The following is a 24222-nucleotide window of genomic DNA, read 5'->3' as shown; positions in this document are numbered from 1 at the left end:
AAAACGAAAAAAAAAGAAGAAAAAGAGCTTATTTTAGAAGTTTGCAGTTCAATGCGATTAACCTTTCAAAGCTTTTTATTAATTAATCTTCCATTTTTGCTTCATTTTGTAAAACAAACGACGTGATACATTTTCGAACATCGCTGAAATGACCCAGAAGGAATTAAGACCTACATAAAAGCAATCATAAAACCTTTAATTAAGGAAAAATAAATCAACTTTACCTTCCAACTTGAACGCACAAATCGCCCCTTAAAGTACCAGGTAAGGAATCCATAGGATTCGTTGCTCCAATAATGTCTCTAGACGTTTTTACAATATTTAAACCTTCCCATACCTAAGCAAATAAAACAAAATTTTATAGAGTGGCGTAAATAAAAAATCAAGTAATAATATTGTTCACTTTTTGACTTAGTACGGGAAATTCAGAATCAAAATTTTTATCAAAGATGGGGATAGTGAACAGTAGTTCTGTTGAAAGGTTGTGTAAAGCAGAGATTTAGACAGCTGAACATAAACAAATACGTTTAATACGAAACATGGGGACACACATACAGCAAGACATTTAGAAAAGTAATGAAGACCCTGATAAACAGACTGCGGCTCTTTAAATAGAATAGAGGGCAGATTTTCAGTATCCAATGATGTTTCTCAAATAGCAATAAGCTTTCTCCAAAGTCCGATGGTGGATTAAAGAAGAGATTTTGTGAACTCCGTGGAAAGCTGCAAATGTCGCTTCCAATAAGAAATAAGCACAGTTCTTTCTTTTAAACCAATGGAGAAAGCGATTACATTCAACACCCGCCCTTAATCGCTTATTACTAAACAACACAATGACATAAGTTCATGCAATTTAAACTTAGGGAGAGCCTTAGCAAACATATCAGCAATTTGTTTATCAGTAGAAGCATATTCAATATATATATATTTTCAACATTTAAAATATTTCTAATAAACTTTAACTTAACATCAATATGTTTCAATCTACCAGAACTATTTTCATTAGTTATACATTTGATTGCAGACTGATTATCTTCATATATGACAATGTTATTTACAGTAAGAAATTCACATGCAATATTTTTATAATACACTAGATCTAATAAAGACTTACCAACTGCAAGTACCTCAGCTTCAGTAGAAGAAACAGCTATTGAACTTTGTTTCTTCACGCTCCATAAAATTGGACACTTTTTATAAAAAAATAACGTAACCTGAAACTGATTTGCGATCACGCGGATCTGATGCCCAATCTGAATCAACATTAGAGTCACAACACTTACTGTACACAATTTTATAATCCGATGTACCTTTTAAATATCGTAGAATTCTTTTAAGTCCATTCCAAGCCGATTCCGTTGGATTCTCCTGCAATTGACTGAGACAGTTCACAGCGAACAGTATATCGAGTCGTATTGTCATCGCAAGATACAATAAAGATCCAACTAGTTCACGGTAAGGTCCTTTGAAGATAGTTCCTTCCTCAAAGTCAGCTGGAGTTGACTTTGCTTCTAAAGGTGTTGCACTCGGCTTGCACTCACTCATGTTAAATCTCTTCAATAGTTTAAGAATGTACTCCTTTTGATCTAGCACTAATTTAGCAGAAGTAAATTCCATACGAATTCCTAAAAACTCAGAAGCTGGTTCGAGTTTGGACATCTGAAATTCATTTTGAAGAAGTTTAATCACAATCATTATTTCTGAAACATCTGATCCAGCGATAAGAATATCATCATATAAACAAATTATTATTTTTCTTCCATTCACAATTCTGATGAAAATACACGGTTCCGAGTTTAACTGCTTAAAATTAATTTTTAACATAAATTGCGAAAATCTGAAGAACCATTGTCTAGGAGCTTGCTTTAATCCGTATAAACTTTTATTTAATTTGCATACTCTGCCAGATGAATCGTTGAATCCTTGCGGTTGTTCCATAAAAACAATTTCTTGCAACTCACCATTCAGAAAAGCTGTTTTCACATCCATCACATAAGCCTTTAAATCCTCTTGAAGAATCGAAACAAGAACTAATCGTAAACAAGGCATCCCAATGACTGGCGAATAAGTTTCTACGTATTCCTTCTGCTGGTCTCTGGCGTAAAGTCTGGCTTTGAGAGTTCCATCTCTTTTCTTCCTAAACACCCACTTACACTTTATGGGGGTTGCGTTATCAGGGAGATCTACCAGTTCCCAAGTTTTGTTTATCTGGATGGAGCGCAATTCTTCCCCCATCGCGACTTTCCACTGGGCTTGTTGTTCTTCCGGTAGTTTTGAGATCTCATAAAAGGTCAACGTCTCTTCTGACGTGTACATTGCTTCATATCGCTCTGGTTTTTTACTTTTTCTTTCTGATCGTCGGGGTGCAGCTGCGGGCGTTTTGGTTTCGTTTTCTCCTAACTCTTTATTTACATTTCTGTCGTGTTTTTCCTGGTCTTTTTCTTCACTTTTCGGGAGCTCGTCTGGTGAATTACTTCTATCTTGCACTTATACTTTATTTTCATTGAAGCGAACATTACGTGACACAATAACTCTGTGCGTATCAGGATCCATTAATCGATATCCCATGCTAGAATATCCAATGAAGATCATTCGTTTAGATTTCGGATCTAATTTTTGTCTGCCAGTATCAGGAATTTTAGCATAAGCATCAGAACCAAATAATTTAATTTGATTTAAATCCGGTTTCTGGGAATATTTTAGTTCAAAGGGTAACATTTCATTTATGCTTGAACTAGGGATTCTGTTATGAATATATGCTGCAACTTGAATAGCATATCCCCAACAGTTCTTAGGTAAATTTGCATCATATAAAAGTGCACGGGCTTTATCAAAAAGTGATCTGTTCATCCGCTCTGAAATTCCGTTTAATTCGTGAGTATAAGGGGCAGGGATCTATCGTAACTCCAAGTTTATTTGCTATCACTTTAAGTTCACCTGAAACATATTCCTGGGCATTGTCACAACGAATTTTTCGAACGCTTTCATTCAATTTGAGAAACTTTTTGATTTCCACGGGAACATCACTTTTCTTCTTAAGAAGACGAACTTCACAAAAACGAGAATAATCATCAACTAATGTTAACACATACCTTTCACCCGCTTGAGTTGGTGGGTTGACCGGACCGCATAGGTCAGAATGGATAGTCATCATGGGAGCTTTTTCTCTTCTTCGGTTTCCTATTCCTATAGGGTTCGCGGACTGCTTTGCTAACACACAGTTTTCACAAAATTTTTCGCTCATTGGTAATCCTAGTTTGCTCAGAACATTGTTTCCGGAGTGTCCTAACCTGCGATGCCACAGTTCACCTCCATCTTTTTCTGCAACAAAGGAGTTTGAAATGAAGGGAACAAAATCACTTGCATATTGACCTTTTGAATTCAGCTTGCACAAAACGAAATTTGTACTTCCCTTTTCAATAACTGCTTCGTCATTTTTGAAGCTCAAAGTATATCCAGCTTTTTGTATCTGTTTCACTGAAATGAGGTTTCCATTTAGTTCTGGAACATATAACACATCTTTGAGTAGGATCTCCTGCACACCGTCACCTAATACACCGGGAATAGTTCCTATTCCTTTTACTTCCAGTTTACTGGCTTTTGCAGCGCATGACACAGTTCCTGAGGATGGTTTTAACTCCTCAAACCATTCCCGATGTGCACACGTATGAGCTGTAGATCCGCTATCTACTATAAATGACCGATGTTCTACTTCGCCAACAACGAAAGTCACTGCAACTGCTCCATCCTTTGATGAAGTATTCTTTCCTGTCTGGACTGTGCAATTCCTCTTAAAATGTCCTTTTCTTCCGCACTGGTAGCAAACTATGTTACTTCTACAAAATTTCGCAATGTGCCCTGTTTTGCGACACTTGTTACACACTACCCGATGATTTGTAGAAAAGGCTGCACCATTTGATGACTGTTTTCCAAGATTTGGGCTCCGAGAGTCGACGATCTCTCATCAGCGCTTCAGCATCCAGAAGACGACCGCAAACCAATTCTGAAGTCAAGTTCTCCGAAGGCTGATTTTCTATTGCAGGTTTCGATGCGTCATACTCTGCTGGAAGAGACATCAAAAGATAGACAACACTGTCCATGTCACTCACTTTCACGCCACACGATTTTAGTTGGGTAACGCGCCTGTTCACTTCATCAATATGCTCCTGCATGGATGAGTCCTTTTTCATTTTCAAAGTTGAAAGTCTCTTTCTAACCAATATCTGACTGACCGCTCCTTCTCGAACATAGATCGATTTCAATTTTGCAATTACTTCAGCACAAGTCTTTTCTTCCGAAAGCGAAACTAAAACTTTATCACTAAGAAATGATAACATCAAGGCATAATCCTTCTTACTCGCTAAAAGTTCATTAGCTTTCGATGAATCCGCTTCACGTTCCAAAAACATCTCTAAATTCTTTGCTGCGAAAATCGCTTTCATTCTCCTGCACCACAGAGAGAAATTCCTTCCGTCAAAAGGCTCAACGGAATATTTTATTTCGTCTCCCATGTTACTCCGCTACTGCAGTGATTTAGTAGCTGGGTAAAACTTAGAACTAACCACGCTCTGCTGTTGAAAGGTTGTGTAAAGCAGAGATTCAGACAGCTGAACATAAACAAATACGTTTAATACGAAACATGGGGACACACATACAGCAAGACATTTAGAAAAGTAGTGAAGACCCTGATAAACAGACTGCGGCTCTTTAAATAGAATAGAGGGCAGATTTTCAGTATCCAATGATGTTTCTCAAATAGCAATAAGCTTTCTCCAAAGTCCGATGGTGGATTAAAGAGATTTTGCGAACTCCGTGGAAAGCTGCAAATGTTTCTTCCAATAAGAAATAAGCACAGTTCTTTCTTTTAAACCAATGGAGAAAGCGATTACATTCAACAAGTTCTATGCTGATCTGATCCATGTGAAGTTTTAACGATAGAGCTGTTTTCGCCAATTTTAAATTTCTTGAATGATTTGTGTTTTTACAGAAGGTACAGCTAAAATTAATACTTTCGTGAATTTAGAAAAAAACGTACAGTAGCTTTCTACTATGGGTGTCATCCGGGGTAGTAATTTATGGTGTGCCCCCTCTTCCCTCCCCCAAAGAACCCAGTTATAATGTCGTAAGAAAACATGAAGTTTATGCAATTTTTATTTTAACTTATGTGTTGCAATGAAAGTTTAATTGGCTAATGCATTGAAAGACTAATCAAATTGAATTTTCACTCCTAAAGTTATTTTTTTTTAGATTTCATGAGTGCTGATTTAATGAAATTTTTTGCCAGGTGTTAGTAAACATTACCAGAGAGACAGGGCTTAATTAGTCTGTTATAAAGAGAATCAATAATTTTTTGAATGAATGGAATTATTAATTTTGTAAAATAAAAAACAACAACATCAAATAACACAAATTGCAGATTACTGTAGACACGTGTTTCGGCGTTATAAGGAATGCCTTTGTCGATGCAAAAGAAATGTGCTTATGGATGAAAAGACATCCGACAAATTTCATCTATAAACTCAGTTCTTTTGCAATGAAAAATGCGTTCCTTGTAACGTCAAAACACGTGTCAGCAGTAATCTGCAATTTCTGCTATTTGACGTTGTTATTTCTTATTTTACTTGTTATGCACAGGGGTATTTATTTAACTTATTAATTTTGTGTTTCGCGCTTTGAACATCTGCTCTTCATCCAATTCTTTAAATGATGAACTGTTAAAGCTTTGGGCTTTCGATCATGATTACTCTCCTAACATTATTTATAATTGGCAAATTAAGCCCTCTCACTGTGGCAATGTTTCTACTTCAACAGTAGCTTGTACCACTGTTTTGCCTTTTTATTCAAAATCAGTCATCGATGCATGTTCGTTTTCGTCTTGTGAGATATGCATCGTTTCGCACCGATGCATATCTCAATCAAGTGTGGCACCTCGTGACATAATTTTGCACAAAAATTTACTTCTTGGGAGGCAATAAAATTAAAGCGGATGATGCAAAATCATATTACTATTTTATATAAAATAATTTATTAAGTTTCTAATGACATTTAGACAAGATTCGATGAGAAACATATACCTATGTGTTGTTGATCTTAAGTTCAATATTGTCTATATCTGATATTCAAAATGAAGAAGAAAGTTCCCCAAATATAAGTAAAATATATAGCACAAGGGGGGGGGGAAGAATTTCTGAATAGTAACTATTGTGATATCAACTTTATGATATTTACTGATGAAAAATGCACTGATTAGCCCGATTTTAATTTATAATATTTCAGAAAGAGGAATCAGAAAACTGTACTTGCTTCCATAATACAGTCGCACTCGCTTATAACGCTCCCTGATTTAACGAGAGCTCGGATTTAACGAGGAAACCAAACAGATTTGGTTGGTACAATGTTTAGTCTATGGGAACAAACATAACTCGCTTTTAACGACCAAACAACGCATAAAGCAAGCGTAATTTTTACATTTCATAAAATTTCTGTTGATTTTCACCTCAGAAATGATTATCCTATTTTTAGGAAACAGTTTCATAAACATTTTGAATGCTGCCGATAGAAAAACTTTAAATTACTACTATTTCGAAGCCACAGACGCGAATGACGATGTTTTTCGAGCTACACGTTCCTCGAAAACAATAAAAAAGAGACAATGAGACAGTTCAAAGCAAATAACCACTTTCTTTGCTACTGTATAGAAATATAAAAATAACTATAATTTTTTTTCACGAACTCGTTTTTTCCGAGCACTCGTTTGTAACGAGCAAATATCACGGTCCCTTCGCGCTCGTTATAAACGAGTTCGAGTGTAACTTTATTGCTTCAATTGTTCTTTTATTTCAATCAGCTCTGCTAGAAGTGAAAGTTCAATTTGGCAACTGAGCAAGACACTGCGGCTCTTAATACTGTAGTAGCAACATTTTCTCTCCGCCCTGATTTTAAAAATTGTATAATAGAATTGTTCTAAAAGATAAAAAAATTCAATACCCAGATATTTTGAGTAATGACTTATTTTAAAATAAATTAAAAGTTTGGTCAATAATTTACATTTTTTCAACTACAGAAGCTTCTTTTAATGGTGACTCAATTTTACGATCGCTTCCTGTTAACCAATATGTTTTTTATACTGTATGGAGGTAAATCATATTTAAAAAACTCAACCCCACAAATGAAATTTTGAAATGCATGCGCTAATTTCAAGTGCAATTACAATTAATGCATGTGATTGAGAATGAAATCAAGTCTGAGAAGAGCGCAATATGGGGTAGGGTACTGTATAAAGCAAAATACGCATAATGGAGTGAGGTAAGTTAATTTTTCTTCAGAAAAAGAAAAATGGAGGTGTAAAAGCGCGGATTATGGTGGTGCTATGTGTGTTCATTGCGCAAGGTCATTTTCAAACGATTAGGGGGTGAACAGTAGCTTTGGTGTCAAAAATGCTTCCAATAGGTCCATATAGATTTGCTGGTTATCAAAAAAAAAAAAAAAAAAAAAAGAGAATATTACAGTGAAACCTCGTTAATTCGAACACGCTTGAAACGAATTACTGTTATGACGAACTACCGTTGCGACGAATTCATTTTAAAAGGAACTTTGGAGTTCGTTTGAGCGAGGTTTGACAGCAGTTGTTTAAAGTACTTATATATATATATATATATGTATTATATATATGTATACATACATATATATATATGTATTTTTTACCATTCATCTTCGATGGTAGATTTCAGCTCTATTGATGAAGTAAAATGTCTCTCCTTTGCATAAACTCTTCTTGCTAAGTCATCCAATAAATTCTCTATAGGGGTAAGATCTGCAGACTTAGTTGGTCCATTTCAACGTTTCAACATGGTTTACTTGGAGCCTATTTTTTGCACTGTTACTCGGATGGATAGATGCATTGTTTTGCTGATATTTTCAATTTTCTCTAGCAATAAATTCAGCATTTGGTAAAAGATGACTTGGTAGGACATTTTGATATGCTTGTGAGTTCATTTTACCTGAAACAAACGCAACTGAGCACACACCATTGTAAACAAAGTACTCTCAAGTTTTGACAGAGCCTCCATCTAATTGGCGCTTGTAGAATATTTCTTTTTCCTTTCGTAAATCATACCAATAGTACTTCCGTCCGTCTGGTCCATCCAAACTCCACTTCTTTTCGTTAGAAAAAAATTATTTGTATTCATTGGTTATTCCAGGTCATGATTTCCTAGCTAAAGTTGAAACGCTCTTTATTGTGCATCTTCATAAGCAATGAGGTTTAAGCAATTTTGCAGCATTAATAAAATTTCTACATCTTCTAATTGTGTTATATATCGTTATTGACAAACATTTAAACCTATCGTCTGAATAAGTTTCCTGGTTGAGTACTTTTCAGCTAATGTAATAATTTCTAAACTCTTCTTCCATGACGCGAGGACAAAGCATTAGTTTTCCCGGGTTTTCTTTTTACCCTAATTGTGTTTAAATCAAACAAAAATGTTGACTTCAGTCTTCGATCTTCCTATTTTTTTTGCAATAGTACGCCTACTTATCCTTGTTGAAGAAAAAGCTTCAATCTGCTCTCCTTCTTGAACAGTTAACTTTTTACCTTACGATATCATCACAAGTAGGACAAAAACTAAAAGAAATTAATCACAAAACTGCAAGTTGAAGGGTTTCCACAATCTTGTTAACTGATGTGACATTTATGACAGTATAAGTACTTGCAGTGTTTTAAAAATACTAGTGGCCTTAAAGTTTTTACTCAAGCTAAAATGCTAACCTAGAATAAACCACTGCTTTTCTGGTTATTACATGCTTTACAAATCCTGTATGTTGCGTTAGTTTTTACCAATGAACATTAATAATTAATAATACAATAATATTAAAATCCCTTCAATTTCATTTTCCTTTTTTCAAAGAAAATTATACTGGTTTTAAAGTTTTTACTCAGGCTGTATTTGTTTTAAATGTTTCTTTTGTGTGCCCCATTGTTGAGTAAAACGCCTACACTAAATGCATAAAAGATTGTAGCTGCTGTCGCTAGCATTTGAGTGAGAAATAAAAAAGAGGAGTACAGTCCACAATGATATTGTGTGGTGTCTTTTTGAGTCCGAGAAATCATTGAATTATGGAGCTATCGACGGGCCCCACCCAAACTGGAAACATTTTGTGTAAAACTACTTTTTTACATTTTTTTAAAAATTAAAATACGCAGCTAAATTTTTTGCTTAAATCTTTCCAGCTGATATGATCCTAATTCGAAAACACTAAATTTTATTATTCGCTTAATTGTATTTCTTTCTTAATCATGTCAATTATAGGTTACAAAACCAAAAGGTAACCCATTATTCGGTGCTTTTCTCATTTGCTCTGTTTTCATTTGCAAAAATGTTTCTCATGATATGTATATGTTTTTCATGATATGTTTACAAAGGAAATAAATAATCTCACCAAACATTAACAAAAAGTTTTAAAAAATTGGAAGGGGATGAGGGGGCATCCGCCCTATCAACCTTCACCACTCTGAGTATGCCACTGCAATGAACTATGTTTCGAGAATGTTTGGAAGAGGTTGAGATCTTGAAGTGACTTTTTTACTTCCTTTTACAAAAAAGGAAGTATTGTATTCGCGAAAAAAATTTCACTCAAAAATCAACCTTAATTTCCGTTTTACTCATCCCCGAATGAATGTTGAGTTTTTTTTTTCGACTCAACCACACGTGGATAAGGGCCTAAGAACGTATAGACACGCGAAATATCCATTTTCACGTTTCCCGAGTTAATTACAACGAGTTTTCTCGTGACGTCTGTATGTACGTATGTGTGTGCGTATGTGTGTAGGTGTGTATGTATGTTGCATAACTCAGGAACGGAATGTCCTAGAAAGTTTAAATTTGGTACTTAGACTCCTAGTGGGGTCTAGTTGTGCACCTTCCTTTTTGGTTGCATTCGGGTGTTTCTAAAGGGGTCTTTTGCCCCTTTTTGGGCGAAATCATTGTTAAAGCGATGTAAACTCGAGTGGTGTTATAATTTGGCGGATACTTGGCGATATATCGCTCTCTTTTGTACATACGTCATTGTGCTGCCCGCGACAGTATTTAATGATTTCCAGCACGTATACTTCTTATGAAAGAAACTAGCTGTACCCGACGCGCGTTGCTACGCAAACAAAAAAAAATACATCATTATACTGATTTTCATGACAATCGGTTGAGCGGGGAAGAAGTTGCTACTCTGCAGTGCCACCTGGTGGCGAGTGGCTTCAATGAGCATATTATGCACCTTCACCGTGGAAAAATACATATATATAGCAATTTTCATAATAATCGGTCCTGGTATCAAGGGAAGCCGTGACTATACTCAAATTTTGTACTCACGCAGTTTGCAAGATCAATCAATCGCTAAAAATATCAAATAGAAAAAGTTTTAAATCCCCCCATTGCATGAAAAGCCATAAAACAATAAAGAAAGAATTTATTTGTTCAAACTCAAGAAAAATGGCAACAGCTAACTCTGCAGCCGATAATTTTATTCGTATTTATCCAATGGATTGTGACTTAAATTGGAATAAAAAAGGAACTATCGGTCGTATTTTTTTCGAACTGGTCTATAAACATTCCCAGTACCGAAAATAACAAACGGTGAAAGTTTCAGCCAAATCTGCCGAGTAGTTTTTGAGTTCATGGATGACATACAGACAAACATTCATTTATATATATATAGAAGATGTGTATCTACAGAATACTTACATTATGGTGAAATTTTGAAATTTTAAATTGAACCTCTTACCACCACTACCCTATTTTGAGCTTGAGCACGTCCACTAGTTTTCAAGACCCAGAGTCACTGCATTTCACAATTTTCATTCGGGAAAAAGATTTTACTTATAGAGAGGTTACTATGAATATTGTCATACTAACATCTGTCGTCGTTGCTTTATTCTTTATTTTTTTCACTCTTAGTTCGTTAAGCTTAGTTCGTAATGTGTACTTATTGAGGAAAATAATTCGCTTTAATTAAAAGTATTGTTTTTCTTATTTCTGATGGGTTTTTTCCCTTTTTCCATCAAAATATGCCAATATCTATAAGACAACATAACAGCCACAACCGAGAGACTTTGCCAGGGTACGAATTTTTCGTTCGTAAAAAATCATCTCAGCTGAAGCATGTGAGCAACTTATAAATGAGGTATAGTGTGGGTCTGATAACAAGACGTCTGACTTTAGACGAGTTCATTTCTGTTTGGGGAGAAAAACTAGAAATTCTTACATTAGTACGAAGCCAATAACTGTCGCAGTACTTTATTGCTAAGAAAACCGGTTCTCCCCATTCCTATTTCAACATATGGAATCGTTAACTTCTCATCCTTTGAAACTCAAACTATCAGAGCTAAACTATAAACCTCTTTCGCTCCGTCAATATTTTGTAACACATGAGCTTGACTACGAAATTCAGTCAACTTACCATTGGTACAACTGGTCCTAATTGCATATATTGAACTATACCAGGAAAAAATGGACGGTCTGCTAAGCCAGCATAATGATTTTCTAAGAGATATGTAGAAGCCTGCAAAAATACCACAGAAGCATCAATTTAATACCAAATGTATAAACAGAATTTCACAGAACGTTACTTGAAAAAAGAAATGACTTTCTTTCTAATTAATTCCTCTCTCTCGATCTGTGTGTATGCGTGTGTATGAGTGTGTGTGTGTGTGATTAACTTTAAAAAGAAGATTTAAAAAAAATAAAGTTGCAACTATCACGCAGTGATGGATATGACCGTTTGCCATTTTAGGTTAAGATGTGAGAGATACACAACACTTTTTCATATCCTTTTACTGAGACATTTTTTACATATTATGTCAGTCATTTTCTTTAACAAAAAAAAAAAAAAAAAAAATAGGTATTGTATTCCATTTACTAAAGCTATGTATAAGATTCTCATTTTAAAAATTGCATTCAAACTACAGTGGTAGCAAAAATTATAAGAACAAAAGAAAAATTCCCAAATCTTGGCTGTATTTGGTCGAAAAGTTATGCAAATTTTATGACTGGAAACTAATAAAATAAACTTATTTATACTTTTATTGGAAATACATAGGAATTTCGTATTCATATGGAATGAAGTTTGAATTTAGACATCGTCCTTATATGGACAAAGTTATAGGGACAATTAGATTTGTGTGTTCTAAAAAGCAAAATTTGCTTGTTTCTTTGTTCTGCATACTGCACTACATAACGATATAAATGCTTAGCAAGCGGTTGGGGACGTCACATTTTATTTTTACATTCATGTCTTTTTTGGTACTAAACTTAAAGAATTTGAAAAGAATTTGATTGCTTGAAAAACTTTACGACTTACTGTACGTCAAATAGCGACAAAACAATCTGAATTGATAGAGATTGGTCATTTAGAGCTTTCTCAAAAATCCCGGCAAATAGGGGCCACAAAGACGAACAGGTAGGAAATCTTCTGTTTTGTACGTGCGAAAAACATGCGAATAAGACGAGATTGCTCCAAAAAACAAACAAGGGATATTAGATGGGAATTCAAGTTACGATACAGTTCTCGAGCTGTTCAACGTGTTTTACAAAAAGAGAAAAACTTTTATAATGTGAAATTAATATCACGACCGACTCTTAATAAAGTTCATAAGTGACCAAGGGTTGAGCTTGAGCGTGCCAAAAAAGCGTTGTTACCGGCAAAAAGTGGGATAATGTAATCTTTTCTAATGAGGAAAAGTTTAATTAGGATGTACTAGATAATTTTTGCTACTTCTGGTACGATCTCTGTGAAGGGGAAAAAATTTCAAAACGTACATTTGGAGACGCCTCAGTAATGGTCTGAGGAAGTTTCGCAACGGGCGGAAAATATACCAATATTTCTTAGGCAGGGCAGAATGAATTCTGGGGGTAATTTTGATGTCCTGAGCAATATTTTTTAAAGCCAAAAACACTATTAATTACTAGTTGAAACAATTTTTCCAGCAGGATAATGCCTAATTACATGTTTCACAAACCTCAAAATCTTTGTTTGATGCTTATTTCGTGAAATTACTGTACTGGCTGGTCAAAAGGCTCGAAATTAGTTTAATGGAAACTTTGTGAATCATTCTGGTCTCCAAAGTATGAAAAAAAGGGTATTCAAATCGAAACAAGCAAGAACTCATTTCCCCCATCGAAAAAGCCAGGATAAAAATTTCCAAGAACGTTCTTCTATTTCCATGACATCAAAACTGATAAAAGTGATTGAAAAAAATTCGGGGTATTATAGATTACTCGGGTTTTTCAGGGCAAAACGTTCGTTGTCCTTATAATTTTGTCTAGTTTTAGCAATGACATTTGTTTATTATCACGGCAAAACATTTATTTATATTTTGTATATTCAAATGTTCTGCATTCCATAATGATTTCATGGCTAAAAAAGGCATTTTGTGTGTACAGTGGTGGCCAAAATTATAAGGACAAGAGAAAAATCTCCAAAATCTTGTATGTAGGTATTTGGTCAGAAAGTTATACAAATTTTATGACTGGAAAATGATGGTAAAAGAAACATTTTAAATTAGTTTCATAGGCCTACGCGCTTAGTTTCTGCGTCCCGCAAAGCCTCTTGAGAAAATAATTCGCCGGTTTAAATTATATGTTCGTGTACAAGACAGATATTTTTTGATGAAGCTCCTAGTTCCCTGGTCGGGTCTAATAAAAGGGAGGTCTTTTCCCTTCAAACTCGATCTGAAAAGTGAGATCAATTGTTTTCAAGTTTGCGATACGGGAATCTCCGCAATGAAACATTTCAAACTAAATAAATTAACGAAAGTCTGTAGTTTAATTTTAAGTGTTGTTAATAAAGAAGATAATCAATTATTTTATTTGCAGATAATGAACTTCTTTTTAAATATTTCATTGAATGCTTTGCTGATTTCGGTGAGGCTTACCTGGTTCCATATCAAACAACTGATCAATAAAAGATTAAATAAGCACATGGTATTGGGCTGAAAAGTTCCGCCGCGCCGTAATTATTTTTTCCAGAAAGAAATTTTAGCTTTCGTCACGGGAAAAAACCTGGCTACCCTGTTGCCACATTAAATTTGTAGTGCTGCCATCTGTATTTTGTTTTTGGCTTTACACTTTAAATACTGAACTCAAAACTATGTTCTGAGGGGCTGTCCATAAATGATGTCTCATTTTTTTTCGACACTTTTAACATCCCCCTTCCCCGGTTTCTTCACAAAGTGTCACACTTTACCGTACTCCTCCCCACCTTGTCACATGTCACAATATTTTTCATAAACTTATTCTTATAAAAATGCTTGCTGTCACACTTCTGTTACGCCCTCCGCCTCCCTTCTTACACACTGTCAATTTCACGAGCCACCTCCCTCCTCAATGCATGACATCATTTGTGGCCACAAGCGTACACAATTTTCATTCATTTCCTAATTGAGTCTGGATTCGTCTCTAAAGACGATCTGGATCCATTCGGTTGAAGTCGAATACCGTCGAAAGCAATACTACTCCAAATGGACCACTTTGGGACACTAGGGGGACAGTGTGAAAACCCTAATACTGCCACACCACACCTGCAGCTTGGGTGATACTATCAGGTGCCACGACATATGATCATGCTCCAGTCGCATGTGATAGCATTCGTGGCATTGCTATTTTTTGACGGTATAATGTTCGGTCACACACAGCAAGGGTGTCAGAGAACTTACTCTTCCAATTTATCACCTTCTCTGACCTGCTCGATCCCCTGATTTGTCACAGATCGAGCATAACTAGGATCGCTTTCGACGGTAAGTTACATAGCATACGAGTCTGATCGAATTAGAGCCACGTTTACAGTAACTGTATAACTAGATGACATAAACATCGTGCGAAATTGTTATGCCTAAATGCTTGCCTGTATCGCCTGGTACGTTTACGCTATAGGTGGTTCAACCATTGAGCTCTAAAAGAGGAGAGGGAACTTGGCGGTCCGTTTTTTACTCAAGCGAGTATTGCAAAAGAAGCGCTCTTTTCACAAGCGAGTATGGCAAAAGAGCTCTTTTCGAATTTAAACTCAAAATTTAGTCTATAAAGTGCTTTACCATGCCATTTTTGAGTCCTTAATCTGCACAATTTTCCATTCTGTCTTTTTTCAGTAAGCTAGATGTTTTATTATGCGAAGTGTTTTGCCATACTTGCTCGAAATTCAGACCGCGAGATTCATTGTTGAGGAATGAGAAATTTTCTCTCCTTTTAGTATTATAACTCAATAGGCTCAACATGAGGTTTGAAAATTTACGAATCTATATATTGATACTTGGTTCGATCTTCAATTCTCTTGCGTTCGGAAGAAGTTAAAGTGACATACTAACCTAAATAGATAGACACATACTCTCAGGTTTTAATACTTAAGATACTTATAATACCATCTTCGTATTCTTAAGTCATAATTTAACGTTTGATTTGCATTGAAAGACTCTGAAGTAGCTCGTCCTTTATTTTTAAATAAGTAGTTATATTCATCTATATACACTCACAACCAAAAGGAGAGGAAAATTTGAATTTCCGGAAGCCAAGCCGAATTGGATAGGCTGCAATTCACTGCAGAGGTAGATATAAGTATGCAAATAAAAGTTAGGTAACAGCCAATCTCATGGATTCGTGTCGAGAAATATGCAAAAACGGCAGTCGTATATGAAGGTAGCAATGTGAAGGGTTGAGAAATTTCGTACGATTTGTTTTCAAGAAAGACGTATTTGTATGGCTTCCAGAAGACAAATGGAAGATTGTGAGCAATGGCGCGCTTTCGGAAGCATTGAAGCAGGACAATAAATTACAAATGTTGCTCTTTTCTTTAGCAATCATCACTTCGTCCTTTCACGACTATGGAAACAATTCCTAACGAGCCAAACAGTTGTCCGAAGACTTGTGACCGGTCGCCCGAAGGGTTACGAACCCGGGGAAAGATCGATATATTGCTGTTGTAGCCAAGCGGAACCGAAGAGCGGCCACCGCACATGTGACATCTTTGGTTGCAGCGGCCATTGATAAGATGATATCTGCTACTATTATGCGCCGAATACTACACATGAATGGACTGTATGACGTCCTATCCAGAGGGGCACGATTAAATTGGTGTCGCCAACTTGTCTGTTGGACTGTCTGATTGGGGCAATGGCATGCTCACAAATGAATGAAGGTTTGCTCTACAACTCGATGACAAGCGTGAAAACGTCCGGAGAGAGCAAGCCACACGTAATCAGCCCCAGAACATCACCGATAATCATACATTCCGAGGTGGAGGTATCATGGTCTGAGCAAGGATTTCTTTGGGGTATCACAACGACCTGCACATGTACAGACGGGGCTCTGTTACGGCTATGCGGTATCGGGAAGAAGTCCTAGACTCTACTGGGAGATTGTACGCTACAGCAGTGGGTCTTACTTTCGTTTTAATGGACGATATTGCGCATTCCCATAGAGCTGCCATAGTTAACGACTACCTGGCGAGTGAGAGTATTCCATGTATGGACTGACTGGCGTACTCTTTAACCCATTTTGACTTTAAACCCATTGAAAATCTTCGGGGTGCCCTAGGCCCTGCAGTGTGTACACGTTTCCCATTAGCGGCCACTCTCAAAGCGTTGGAAACTGCTCTACATGAGGAATGGCGATTATTCGACTCTGCGGTGGATATTCACCTCATAAAAAGCATGGATACACGCTCTTAACTTTGTATGCAGAGCAGATGAGGGGTGCTCACATACCCCATTAATGTCAGTTTTTGTAGTTTTTTTGAATTTAAACAATATTTTGTAAATGACTCCAATATGACGTCATATTATAATTCATGAAAATTTATTATTGTTTTCTTCTCTGTATGTAAGTCTTTTTTTTTTTTTTCATTGCGTTAACATATTTGCTACTTTCCTGCCGAATTTCTTGTCAATCAAAGTAGTTCTTATCCATTGTTTTCGCATTTTACCTCTCCGTGCTTAACTTTTGGTAATGAGTGTATTTAGAAAGTGTATAAAATAAAACCAAACATTCCTAGACCTTTTTACAATTTGCATTTCTTTTTCTTTTCAATAAAAAAAGAGGTCTGCAGAACTCACAAAATTGGAATTCATTCATTCAGAAGTTTTTATTCACCCTCTTTTATTGTGTAAATACAGGTTGATATATTGTTCATGGTAAAGCAATTCTATTTTTTCGACAATGCTTTTTCGCCTTACATTTAAGTCAGAAGGGAAGAAAAATAAATAAGAGAGTTTCTTGAAGTCTATCAAAGCCACAAGTGTGCACTTAGGGAAACCGTGTCAAAGATATGTATACATAATTTGATTATAAACGGTAATAAACGTCGTACGGCGCTACTTTACTTCGACATAAATGCATATTTTTGTAGAAAAACGTATCGGTATAGATAAAAGTAAGACTAACTCTAAACATTTCTTAAAACTATGAAGATGCACATCTTGACAATTAATAAAGGAGTGGAGGTTTTTTTTTTTTTTTCGTCGTAACTAATGATAGACATTCACGTTGGTTAAAAAAATGAAGCTTGGAACGTATTTCGTATAGGCTATTAAGCATCTTTATTCTGTAAAATGGTTGATTACTGACTCATGGTTACAAAAAAGAAAAAAATAATAATACCAAATAAATGGGTAACACTGATGAGAGATTATTAAAAGACTCTTTACATTGAATTGTACACTCCAATATATAACACAAAAGGAATAAATCCATCCATTTTTAGACTTATACATTCTAAGAAGAAACAAATACGGCTTCCCTATCACTGTTGCTAACTGCGATAAAGAAATATTTCGCATATAAAAATATTTAACTCCCTGGGGTAACACTCATGAGTTGCACTTAAGGACAAAAACTGCATTGAAGTTTTAAAATGTTAAATGAGCAGTTCAGTAAAATCAATTTCAGTCGTAATTGACTAACAAATATTACTTCTTTCTTTAATGCACAAAAAATAAAAAGCTGCTTGAAAGCGTACAAAAAAGATAAAGTTTATGCAAACTTTCTAGTCAGGACAAAGAAATTTCATTACTAGTTAACTAAAGTATAGAAAAGACATATTAATTTACAACCATTAAAAAAGGTACTGAATGAAATGAATTAAATGTAAAACAATGCCTTATTATATGTTTAATGCCAAAAAAATTATTTTATCAACATTAAATTGAACGGAAAAAATCAGGACGCTAAACTGTCAATTGTTCTGAAAATCACCCACTATATGCTTCTTTTTAAATGCATCTGCTTTCCAGAAATCAATTTCTAAGTATTTGGCTCCAAATTTGTAACAATGTCATTAATCCTGCTTTTCGATTTGCAAAACAACGGAACTCACGGATAAGCTTCTTGGGACAGATGTGACCCGCGGGCCGTAGGTTGGGCATCACTGCTTAAGGGAAAAGGATAGTTATATTAAAAAAAAATAAATCGCTGTATACACAATTAGGGCTCGACCGATGCATCGGCCATCTTCGCCGATGGTTCAACAATTTAGCCATCTGCATCGGCGACCAATGCAAACTTGGAGGAAACATCGGCCTTAAAAACATTGAAAAGCCGATGGAATTGGCTGATGTTTTGGAGAAAAAAAAGGACCTTTGCTGTTTTCCTTTTTAATACAAGGTAAAGGGAGTTATTGTTTTCATATGAAATTGTTTACTTAAATTTCAGTATGAATTTATATTTTATTCACCCCTGAAAGCGTTTTCAATACTGCATTCAGGTACCAAACAAGTTAACTATTGCATTGTTTCTTGCAGCAGGATGTACGTATGTATTTCTTATAAGTCATAACTCAAAAATGGTAATCTGTAGAAGGATAAATTTTCTCATGTGGGGTGTGCGTACGAATATTGCCAAATTTGAGACCATGGAAACAAATTTGAGATTGCGAAACCGGTTTTTGTGTCATTTTATTAGATTCCCGTTGAACCGACGGTAATTTATAATTTTTCGATATTTGTAATATGAATCACAGTAATGCAGTCTTTTCTGTATCGCTTCGGCGGAGTTACAAGTTTGAGGCCGAAGTTTGAGTTGCTTGAAATACATTTTGGGGCCCTATTTCTCTATCACAGAAGTTGTAAAACATTTATCATAAGCATTTTTGTAACTCCTACGATGCCCCTATGGTTATGGGGCCTCTCGCGCAATTGCAGCATTTGCTATATTTTAAATCTGCTACTGCACGTCAAAACAAACTCGAGTGCAAGTTTTGAAAGGGTTTTTCTGCTCAATGTTTATGATTATTTTGAATTCTATCTGACGACTATGTTTTGAATTTCCGAGAACACTTGCGTGCCTCTCCTCCCACTCCCTCAATTTCTGAAATTAAATTCTAGTTATACTTCTGAGTTGTTTAAAATTAACACCATTTATAAAATTAGAGATTTTTTTTTCTTCAAACTTTATCTATTGTTTAGAAAGAATTTAGAGCATTAATGTAAGAAATTGATTAAAGACGTTTTGAATGGTGACATTATTCAGAAATCAAGGAGATTTTTGAATTTTTTTCTTCGGAAGTGCTGAAATAGATTCAGAAACTCTTACGAGGCGTTGGTGGTAGCAGTTCTGTATACCAAAAAAAATGAGGCCGAGGTTGAGGCCAAAATGTGAGTTACTCCAAAATCAGAGGGTGACCTCCCTAACCCTCCCTCGTCGTTTCAAGTATTTCTTAAATATTTAGCGATTACTTATTTTGGTCAAGAAATGTCAATTTGCTTATTTCTCATACTTGTTTCACCTATATTTCGTAATGCGCCATCTTTTTTGCATCTTTAATAGCGATCGATTTCTTTTCTGTTGTAAGTAATTTTTTTATGTATGTATATAAAATCAATGAATAAGTTATTTTCGTTTTTTATAGAAAAGTTTCAAGGATTTTCTATTACGCAATTTTTAAAATTTCAGAAAATTGCTGTTAAATTGAAAAATTTATTTTGAACTTGTTTGTAAAGCTTCATAAAAGATTAAACAATCAAATTATTCAATATTATGTGTGCAAACATCAGATCAAGTAGTATATGCATTCAGTTATTAACTTGGTGTAAATATTGAATTTGTTTATTGTAGCTGCGTTTTAAGAACCTCGCTCTTTTTATGGCTATTTCTTTTTTCAGCAAAAGTTATGTCACTGTTATGGCTTTTATGAAAAATGCAAACTTTTCTATTCATAAATTTTAAATAAGTATAAAAAATCTCCTATCTTAACTTAATGTTGTAATTTATCTGTTACCTTTTTTGTTTAATTTGTTGACTAAAAAATATCTACGTGCAATCTTTCCCCTTTAATTGCGTAATTTGTTGACGTTTCATAGTTTTATTCTTATTTTTTTAAATGGTTAAACAACATAATTTAATGTTTTTTAACTATGTTTAGTGTACCTAAATTCATACATTATTGCAATATTATGGAAATCTTAGTTAAAGCTTGACCGCGAAGAGAAGGCGGTTGACCTTGAAGCAAACACATCATTTGTATCGTTTGTAATAGATTGATTGTAATTATTTTGTGATAGGTAGGATCAATGAAAACGACTCTCACTTTTAGGTGCTTTCTGGTTGATTCTACCTATTACAAATGATACAAAATGAGGTTTCACTTCAAGGTCATCCGCCTTCTCTTCGTGGTCAAGCTATACATGTTCGATTTAAAGAAAACAAACAAATTAATTGGTTACTAAACAGTATCTTTGTTTTTTGAGCAATCACGATTGCTTATTGCTTTCATTTGACTGTTTTTGGCGTGCTATCATTTTTCCCCCCGGCGCGGCGCCACCCTCTGCCAGCACCACCCGTCGCGTCGGCCGGCCTCACGATGCTGCTCCTCTACCGAAAACCGTCTCCAGGTTGCGTCCATATCCTACACACAAACGCATACATACACGCACCAACACACACACACAAACACATACACACACATACACAAACACCACCATACACACACATACCCCTACACACATACACACACGCATGCATACAGACACCTACACATACACACAAATACACACAACTGCCCACACATTCATGCCTGCACACAGACACAAACACATATGCTTACACACACATACACATACCCCGCCCCCACGCACACAAACACTCATACACACAACTACCCACACACTCATGACTGCACACAGACACAAACACACATGTCTACACACATACACATACCCCCCCCCCACACACACACACATACAAACACACACTCGTGATTGCGAAAAACATAATTTGAATTCAAGATGACAAAATTCAAATTAATTTTTCTTTTTTCTTCCTTTTTTTTCTTTCTTCCCCCCTTTTTTTTGGACTGTTGTTCTTTCTCTTTCATCATACAGCAGTCCAAAAAGGAGAAGCATAACTACACCCTATACAGATTGTACGTAGTACGATCCAAAAGTTCGGGGACAAGCTGTATAAAACCTTACCCAGAATAGTTCACATTACCGAAGCACATCCACCTTCAAAAGATCACCTTGAGGGACTATGTACTTCTGCCAGTGTTCATTTTGGCACACACAGTGACTTTTGGAAACACTCCTGGAAGCCATTTTTCGCTACCTTCTATGATGCAGCTTTATCTTTTCCTGACGGTAGAAAGCGGCGTCCATGCAAATGTTTTTTTTTTGCTGGGAACAGGTAAAAGTCACACGGAGCTAAGTCCGACGAAACGTTATGTTATTTGTTTGTCATATCAGAGTACTGACCAATCGAACCGTGCATCCTCAACATGAAAGTCGCCTTCTTCCCCACGATGAAGTTAAATCTTCAGCGCAAGAGGCCTTACAGGAGGTTGCGAAAAATGTCTTCCAGGAGTGCTTCTAAGAGCTATAGGAACGTTGGCAGAGTGCATAATCGTTCAAGGTGACTATTTTGTAGATAGATGTGCTTCGCATAATGTGAACCATTCAGGGTAAGGTATTATACAACTTGCCCTCGAACTTTTAGATCATACTACGTACGTATGATTTTTCAACTTACTATTTCATAACGTTTTGGAGTGACGCAAGTTTACGCGCATGAAGACATCACAAGAGAATTTGCGATAATGGGGTTGTTTCCTTCAGTCAAAAGTAGTACTTTTTGTCACTGAAATTGATAGAATAAGCAAAAAAAAAAAAAAAAAAAGTAACATGGACCCAGAAAATACTTTCATTTTCCCAACAGTTATTTTTTAATTAATTTTTTAAATGTCCGATTTTTCAAACAAGGCGTGGTGTTGGTGACGTCACAAAAGATGCTCTTTGGCGCATCTTTCTACTGCGTTTCCACGTTATGATAATCAAGAAGAGAATTAAAATTGCGCTCTACGCTTGCTATCAACCATATCGTTGCCAATACACGTGAGTAAAGATGCTAATTAAATATTTTGCGCTGTGAATGTCAACACTGACTGGCATTTCATCATTTGTGATGTCATCGGACAGAAATGTAAACAATGAAAGCGCACCGATTTAAGTAATTTTTAAAAAATATTAAACTGAAACAAATTATTTAAAAAATGGTCAGATTCTTTGTTTTTAAGCACGCTCTTTCAGAAAAAAATACTTTTAAAATTTTGGAAACGACCCCATTACCTGAGAAGGCGTTCAAAATGGATATTTGGGTCATCTATATGTTCTTAGGTACATATGCATGTACAGATGTGCCGAAAAAACTTGTGAAGTATAAATTAGGTGATCATAAAATAGAAATTTAGGTCGAAATCTGATTTTTTTTTTGTGATTACAATTCCTTATTCGTAGAAAGGAAGTAAAGTGAAATGATTCAATGATCCTTTAAATCCCTGACAATCTTATGAATTTATTTCTGTTTGATTTTTTTTTTTTGCCATCGGCCAACGGCATCGGCAATCGGCCATTTGGAGGAAAACAATCAGCCATCGGCCATCGGCCATCTTTGAACAATCGGCCAACAATCGGCATCGGCCCATCGGCCAAAAAATGCCATCGTTCGAGCCCTATACACAATGTGAATGAATATATGCACGCAATATGCTACACAATATTAGATGAAATTATTTTTAAATCTTGACAATGTTTCGCATGCATTTAAAAATGCATTGAAATTATTAAATTCTTTAATAATTTCAATTATGTTTAAAATTATATTTCGCCTCCCTCTTTTTTCCTCATTAGAGATCCACATAATGATTGAAGAATTTCATCAATCAAACTCGAAACATTTGACAAAATCAATTTGCACAAGTAAAAAAATTCTCACCTGCATAAATTTCATGGCAATTAATTTAAATCCTTTTTCTTCAAATCTAGATACAATTTTCCCAATAAGGCCTCTTTGCACCCCATCTGGTTTAATAAGGATGAAGGTTCTCTCTTGCGCAGCCATTTCACCAAATATACGACCTCGTTGGAATATTATTACCAGGTTGAAGAGCGGATCTTTTCTTGGTGTAGCGATCTTGGAATAATGGGAAAAGTTTTTCGCTTGGTGAGTGTCTTGAAGCAGTTATTGGCGAGTGGAAAGAATAATGGTTGGCGAGATTTTTATTCTTTTTCTTACGGAATTCATACAACATTGTATCTCCCATTACTATTTCATTTTTTTTAAAGTTTGTTATGTTCTTGTCATGAAAATTAATGCTGTCACAGAATTCATTAGCAATTATTAGAAACACAATAATTTATTTATCCAGTCAATTGCAAATAAAAGAATAATTTTACTTAATTCGGTCAAATCTGCCAAGTTATTAATGCCAAATTATGAAACAATATCCATTATTTCGGCATCTACTTTTAGATTCAGAAATAATTATAGGTCCATCTTATACAATACATTTATTTGTGTTAACAATAATAGGAGTTTACTATTTAATGAAAAAAAAAAGTTTTTTGCCAAGAGTGAGCTAATACTTAATTGAACAGCTCTATTTTTTATTAATTTTGGCATTTTAAGAATTAATCTGACCTGCTAACCATAAACAGCTTTCTTTCGATAAAGTAAACGGTGTAAGTATGGTCTAGTCATCACTGTCCAAGAGGGTATGTGAGGTGAAGACTGGCGGTCAGGACTATAGACGGAGCCACGCACTTGTTAGTGCAGAGTGAGTCATTTCGCAAATTCGTGTTCTTCTGAGCTGCAAATGTTTGACAGGGGTCTGAAATCGTTTCCTTGTCAAGTTTTTATACCTAGTTTGAAATAATTTTCCAATGATATCGGGAAAGTGGAGATTCGAAGCTACATTTGG

General features: G+C 35.4%; 1 protein-coding gene across 1 annotated transcript; it reads right to left on the bottom strand.

The window, feature by feature from the left end:
* Positions 1 to 220: 220 nt before the first annotated feature.
* Positions 221 to 23369, bottom strand: LOC129218501 (nucleoside diphosphate kinase-like). Its single transcript, XM_054852786.1, has 3 exons — positions 23238 to 23369; positions 11452 to 11553; positions 221 to 337 (listed from the first exon to the last, which is right to left on the bottom strand). The coding sequence occupies exons 1-3, from the start codon at positions 23361 to 23363 to the stop codon at positions 221 to 223; spliced, it is 345 nt and encodes a 114-aa protein (XP_054708761.1). The 5' UTR covers positions 23364 to 23369.
* Positions 23370 to 24222: the final 853 nt, after the last annotated feature.

This window comes from Uloborus diversus, chromosome 3 (genome assembly GCF_026930045.1).
Source record: "Uloborus diversus isolate 005 chromosome 3, Udiv.v.3.1, whole genome shotgun sequence".
In the NCBI taxonomy this organism is placed as follows: Eukaryota; Metazoa; Arthropoda; class Arachnida; order Araneae; family Uloboridae; genus Uloborus; species Uloborus diversus.
The sequence above is the reverse complement of the archived record's forward strand: the minus strand, read 5'-3'. Positions and strand labels throughout refer to the sequence as shown.

Bases quoted from the DNA above. Each gene is read 5' to 3' on its own strand.
- LOC129218501 (XM_054852786.1), bottom strand. From the start codon at position 23,363: ATGGCTGCGCAAGAGAGAACCTTCATCCTTATTAAACCAGATGGGGTG. The intron at 11,554-23,237 runs GTGAGAATTTTT...GTATTTTTGCAG, and splicing joins TTGCCATGAAATTTATGCAG to GCTTCTACATATCTCTTAGA. The intron at 338-11,451 runs GTAAGTTGACTG...TTATTTGCTTAG, and splicing joins TAGGACCAGTTGTACCAATG to GTATGGGAAGGTTTAAATAT.